The sequence below is a fragment of the Galendromus occidentalis genome, unplaced genomic scaffold (genome assembly GCF_000255335.2).
Source record: "Galendromus occidentalis unplaced genomic scaffold, Mocc_1.1 scf7180000075992, whole genome shotgun sequence".
Classification (NCBI taxonomy): Eukaryota; Metazoa; Arthropoda; class Arachnida; order Mesostigmata; family Phytoseiidae; genus Galendromus; species Galendromus occidentalis.
Window position 1 is genome coordinate 1 of NW_003803982.1, and position 6616 is coordinate 6616.

At 51.0% G+C, this 6616-nt stretch overlaps 1 protein-coding gene across 1 annotated transcript; it reads right to left on the reverse strand.

Annotated features, from left to right (window-relative positions):
• Positions 1 to 447: 447 nt before the first annotated feature.
• On the reverse strand, positions 448 to 4660 carry LOC100899167 (transcription elongation factor SPT6-like). The gene is made up of 9 exons (XM_029113045.1): positions 3952 to 4660; positions 3660 to 3849; positions 3407 to 3571; positions 3203 to 3370; positions 2968 to 3094; positions 2120 to 2864; positions 1769 to 1990; positions 769 to 1652; positions 448 to 687 (listed from the first exon to the last, which is right to left on the reverse strand). Exons 1-9 carry the CDS (start codon positions 4658 to 4660, stop codon positions 448 to 450), a joined length of 3450 nt encoding a protein of 1149 aa, XP_028968878.1.
• Positions 4661 to 6616: the final 1956 nt, after the last annotated feature.

Sequence of the window (6616 nt, forward strand, 5' to 3'; positions counted from 1 at the left end):
CGACAGAAAATCGAGATATATCGATTTTGGTGATCCTGCCTTGCGCGATCTGTCCGATCTTCACTCGTTCTTCCGGGTTGGAAACTCGTTTATCCGACAGGTTCTTTGTCGGAATGAAGCCATTTAAGCCGTTGTCGAAACGTACTTTCACGCCCATGGCCTGACCAGGGCATTTACCCGCATCGAAATGATTCCACACTTCGGAGAGCTCAGGGAAATCGTTCTTTAGGCAAAACGGACACTGCCATAAGCCAGACTCATCGTTCCTGATTGGATTCGCCTGGTCGAGTTGTTCGCCCTGAGGCTTCTTCCGGGCTATGCCCGAAACTTGGCACGTGACGAGCTTGCCTACGAAAAACGTTTCCGGAGTCTCCTTCGTGAGGAGGTTGAATAGGATTTCTCGCTCGGGTGGTACGTATTCGACACGAAGATCTTTGTATCGGTTGTTCAGCTCGGCACGGATGTCGTACAAGGTGATGCTTTTGTTCCGTAGCCTTGCCGTTCGAGTTCGACGGCGAAAGCGTCGAGATCGAGATCTTTGAGTCTGTCGGGATTCTCGAGAATCTCTTCGAGGGCGTCGGCTGGATTCAAATTCGCGTCCTCATTGTCATCGTACTCGAGCGCATCCGTCGCCATTTTCCGAGCCCATTCGTACATCTCTGGATGAACGCGCGATCCGTCAAGCATCTGAAAAGCGAAAATCCGTGAGTCAACTCCACTTCAGGAAGCTCGGCACTGATATTCGATGCGCCTCCGTCGCTCAATTACCTCGGCGTAGGCACTCGTGTTGTTGTCGAGGAAGGACCCGCTCTCGATGCGGATGAAACCCGCACAGTTTAGGAACACTTTCGGGCCGAGTTTCAACGTTGTGACCAGACTCGTTCGACTGTCCAACTTCGAATGACTCTGTTTGAGGGTTTTGATCATGGCGTGCGCTTTTCTCGGACCCAAGCCCGATACGAACTGCAGAAGTTCCGAAGTGTGTGACTGCTCCATGCACCGATTGATGTCGACCCCGACCTCGTTTGTGCGATTGATGAGCTCGAGGGCCAGAGCCCATTGGAACTCCTCTTTAGGAACATTGTCTTGGAGTGGATGGTACTTCAGACAGAGGATTTCTTCGTCCGGACCGCACAGCTGACTGAATTCTATCAAAGGATCCTGCATTCGGCGAGCAAGCGAGACCGCTTGCTTCAGCAGAGGTGGATATTCGCGAAACTCTTGCTCGGCACGTTTCGAATTCGCGTAAACGAGAGCTAGTCCGCAATCGAGAAGCATGACCTGTACCGCGGGGAATTGGTCGTCGTCTCCGAGTTCTTTGATGACCTGCTCCACATCCTCTTTGATGGACAGAGCTTCTCGGCTTTCCGCAGATATGACGACGCAGTGCGGTTTCTTCTCGGCGATGAATTTCTTCAGTTTTGCCAGGTCGCTGATCTTCGCCGCTCTCTCCGACTCGCGCCACGCGTTCTTGCGTTTGAGTATATTTTCGAGGCGAAGGTAATCTGTCACTTCACCATCTCCATTGATGAGAGCTCCGAAAGCTGGGACATTCCAGTCGTTCTGGTATGCGATAGCGAAGATACGGACTCCCTCTCGCGTGTCAAAATCTTCCTCCTCCTGGATCCAGTCCGGAGGATTGTATGGGGCCACTGGAGAATCGGAAAGACAGAGGAAAGTAGTACGTTTGTCTCATACCAGGGACTAGGCGAAATGGTTTTGAGGTATGAGAACTCAATATGGCGAAAATCTTCTGAGCGTAACTCACCTTTAAGCCAGTTGTAGAACTTCTTCGACACCGAACGGAGCACATTATCGTAAGCTTCTCTCAGCAATCGCAGTTTGAGTTCTTTCTCAAAAGTCGGATACAACATCTTCGTCAAAGCGTGATTGAGAGCTTCCTCTCGTTGAGAGTTCCATTCCTGGACGTTCTTCGAGAACTCGTCTCGGTGATACAGTTGACGCACCTCACTGGCGTAAGTGCCGTTTTCTGTTGGTGGATAGAGATCGTTAGAAGCAATTCGAACACAGGGAGTCGCGATCGAAATTTCCGTGGGGCTGTCGTGAGCAGGGCGCTAGGAGAGTCTCCGATAAAGTCGCGAAGTCTTCGTTCACTCACCGGCGCATCCATCGCCATCCATACGGATGGATATCTTGAGCAGTTTCTCTTCTTCGGCCATGCTGAGCTTGAGGTACTGATCCGCTTGAAGGGATCTGACCGGCTTGTTTTTGAGGTACTTGAACGTGTAGCAGGCATGCGACTCGTCGATCTCTTTCGATCCCTTTTTCGTCGGAGCGACACAAAGTTTCGCTCGCTCGAAGAATGTTTCTCGTACGCACCGTCTGACCGTCGGATCGCGAGCGATCTCACATGCTACCATGTACCGGGCGCCATTCAGGACTTCGAGAGGGGTCTTGAGTCGCTCGTTGACGTACTCAGCCGCAGCTTCCAAAGGCTGCACGGGGAACTGGACGACCTCATGCCGCTGGTAATTGTCTCTGAGATTCTCTCCGAATTGCTGCGGCGTCAACCCGAATTTCTTAGCGAGTGCGCTCAATCCCATCTCGCGACAAACGGCGAAGCCGTCCTTGCGTCTCGATTTCTTCAGGAATAGCTCCTCCTCGCCTTCGTCCATCTCCTCTTCTTCGTCAAGCCCACCGTCGCCGCCGGCTTCTCTCGCAGCTCGCTGCCTCTCGAGTCTTTTCACGCGTTCTTCCTCGCGCTTTTTCTTCCGTTTCTGTAGATTAGCTTCCTGCATCGCCGGCAGATCCTGGGCGTAGTACAGGAGAAAGTGAAGGTAGACGTCTTTCAGCTCCTCGGGCGACTGAGCGTCTCGGAGACGTTCAAAATCGTTCTCTTCGATCTGTGACGAAAGGTCCGATGTTAGATTATCGTTCAAATGAGCCTCGGGAAGGGAACAGACGGAAGCAAATGCCAAGATGGACCCATCGGGAGCGATGGCTTACCTGTCTGAGATGCTCAGCCGCTCCATCATCGTTCAGAATTTGCTCACAGATGTACTCTTGCATTTTCTTGAACAGCTTCTCCATATTCTGTTTCTGCTGGCGGAGTTGACACCATCGCTCGTCCCATCTGCAATGAAGGTTTCCAACGTCACGCATCTGATCGTTTGGGGGAAATAGTTTCTTCTCTCCCGCCGCGGTGGAGAACAGACTGCCCTCCGACGCGTAGCCTACTCACTTGTATATGATCCACAGATCATTGATGGTCAGATCGGGCTGGACGTATTCTTTGCGATAGAACGCAATGAATGGCACCTCGAAGTGCGAATTTCTCATGAATCGCAGAGCTTCAGCGATCTTCGGGACTGCACTGCGGTTCTTCCGTCCTCCGAGCGGTTGGTGTCCGCTGTTCCGATCTCCGGACGATGAGGGGGAGGACGACTCCTGGCTCCCTGACGGTTTCTGTACGGATATGGTGGACTTTTGGAAACATTGTCTGTAGATCCACTCGGCTTCCTCCGCGATTTCGATCTCGTCCGCCGGTGTTACTTTGACGCTTCGCAATTGGAATCTCTCCGGTTCGTCTGTTGCCCGGATCTCTTGATCGCTGGAATTTGAGGTATCTCTGAGTTAAGTTTCGCGCCTATGAGTATTATCCAGCCGCTGGCATATCGAAGTTGAGAGCGTCCCCTCACCGATCAGTGAAATGACCGCGTTCCAATTCGATGGGCTCGAATACGTCGAAGATGGATTTTTTCGCCGGGGCTTTCTTTCTTGTGACGTCGCTCTTCACCCTGACTTGGTCTCCTTCTTCCTCATCTTCATAGTCTTCTTCTTCTTCGGACTCCTCGTACTCATCTTCGTAAGCACGAACATCGTCGAAGTCTACGGGGGAAATTGATTAGTGGAAGGGGCTAGTTTATCCGAGGATCGCTCAGATACGCTCGAATGCTGTAAATCGAATCAGGACTACGGATATGGACATACCAAAATCTCCTCCGAAAATATCTTGAGCCTCTTGCAAAGCACTGTCCGAAAATTTCACATGTCGCTTCTTTTTTGGCTTGGCGATTGGCCGGCCCTCGTCATCGACGATGAAATCATTAACATCGTCATCAGACGCGGATTCCGATCCGAGGTCTTCCTCCTCCAAGGCCTCGGCGACCGGCTCCGCTTGTCCTTCCTCTCCATCTTCAAACAATTCCTGAGCCAGAGCATCTTTGTCCTTCTCCTTATCCTCTTCTTCGTCATCATCCAGGACCTTCACGCGTTTGAGCTTGCGTTTCCGTTCAACTTTACAGCCGAGATTCTCTTCGATAAGGTCGTAGTCCTCGTCTTCGAGGTTATCGTCGAAGTCATGATGTCGACGTTTCTTCGATTCTCGCTGGCTGTTCGCCTTATCTCCATCTTTGTCCTCAGTTGCGCTCTCCTCGCCAGACGATGATGATGGAGAAGAGCTGGACGACGAGCTCGACGAGCCAGGGGAGCCTTCGACCTCCTCTTCATCATCGTTAATGAGATCTTTCATCTCCTCCTTGATTCTATCGTCATCATCTTCCTCCTCCTCTTCGTCGGAGTCACTTTCGATGGTGGCTTTCTTCTTCGACGTTTTCTGGCTCGAGGACGCGCCGTCGTCTTGAGTCTGCTCCTCCTCCTCCGAGCTCACCTCAGCCTCACTTTCAAAGAAATTGCTCATCTCGCTCGTTCTTATCGTTGGCGTGGATCACCGGTAAGCTCAGAAGCTTCGGATCTGTAAGCGAAAGCTCGATACCATGAGAATGAATTCAATCGCGTTATAGTGCGCAATGACTGAACAGCTCTCATTTCGCGTAACCTGGCACAGATATGCGACCTCCGGAATGGCTCTCTACGTTCAAGATCCGGACAAACTACTTGATCGGAATGACTACTGCGAACAACTCGCGTCTTCCTCTCAAGATCGGACAACAGATCTCGGAAACCTACTCATCATCCTTATCATGACTTACGCGACTCGTGTCAATCTGACAGCGATGTATCTCGACAATAACGAAGCGGTATATGTCCGAGGGACTGAGTTCCCTTTTCACTTTTTCAGAAGGGATCGAAGCGTTACTCCCGATCGTCAACAACTGCACGAAATCGTCTAGACATGTCCCGGAAATGTTTCAGCCGGAGACATTGCCATTGGGCTTCGAGAATTCAGACTCGTAACGTTAACTCTGAGTGGATGAGTGTTCTCAGCCCGGATACCTGGGCACGATTCGCAACATAGCGGAATTGAAACCGGCCCATAGAATTCTGATCCCACTTTTGTTTTCGATGGCGCCGTCTCCCAGACACTCGCTCAATCGCTTTCTGTATAGAAATCCACTGTGATCCGTCGCGCGCGCTCAGCTTGTTCGATCGCACGATGGGTACGATGTACGATCTATTCCGCGACTGTGTGTCTCCTAATAACTTTCATCAGAATGTATTTGAAGATTTTCATACCGATTGAGCTGGGGATGCGGAAGCACTTATCTCCCGTGTCAGTGCCACGAAGCGCTCTTGTTGGATACTGAAGGGGATTAGTTCCTGTGCAGTCAGTCTTCTTGAAGAAATTTTCGACACTCGAAGCAATCTTTCGGGATGGAGCTAGGTTTTGAGGCACGAAACTCACTGCCGAGTATCTTAATCTGTATGGGTGCGCTCCTATATAGCCATGACCATGAAGCACCCCCCAAACGCTCTCTCCCTCTCTCGGGTTCACTATAAGGCTTTCCGAAATCACTCGCTCATAGAACGCGGAGCCCCACATTCCGGAGAGAGTTAATGACTTTCTACGACGGTGGATTCCTCAGTCAATGATCTTTCAATTGGGTGGTCTCCTCCGCGACTCACGAGAGGTCTCTCTCCGTAATCAGATCCTAGCGAGAACGAATCGCAATGCGATTTCGAAATACCTCGTGGATCGAAGAGACGATGAACATTCCGCAGCATGTATTCTCCCCGAAGGCGCTATACAAACCTAACATGCAAAGTCGCCGGGGTCTGTCGCGAAGTTGACGCATGTAGTTTCATTGAGAGATATTCTGATTCGTAGACCATTCAGCTGGATCTCTCCCTCTTTCTTCTTAGTCTCGGTAAATTCGTCGCAGACGCACGACAGTCTGTCGCAATCAACGGAGGCAATACAAGACTTAATCCAGTGCTCGAGACTCGTCGCGGTATGTCTCGGAGGCGCGTTCGCTTAAGGAACGATCCTCATCTCACATATTGGCTGAATCGTTGCTCAATATGATGAGCCCCGAAAGCCGCGGAACGGGTTCATTGGCCTCCACGAGTTACTATCCAGTACCCGGGTTTTCCCTTTATTCTCGAATCTCTTCTGTTTCATCACATACGCTGCCGAGAATGTCGAGATCTTCTGTTGTCCAATCAATCATTCCTGATTGCGTGAATTTGGAGGAGATCTGAAATAGCGAATTTTGTCCTGCGTATGGACAGGGCTCTGTGCCAGTATCGACCTGATATCCGCTCCGCTTGTGCGAGATTGCAACGAGCATGGCGTGTCTGTCGATATAGACGGGTATCAGACGTGAAAAATCGTCGTGCAGCCACCTGGGGAACAATACGCTTGTCGAGTCATTCTCCGAATCGAGTCAAACACACCCAGAATCTTATACATTGG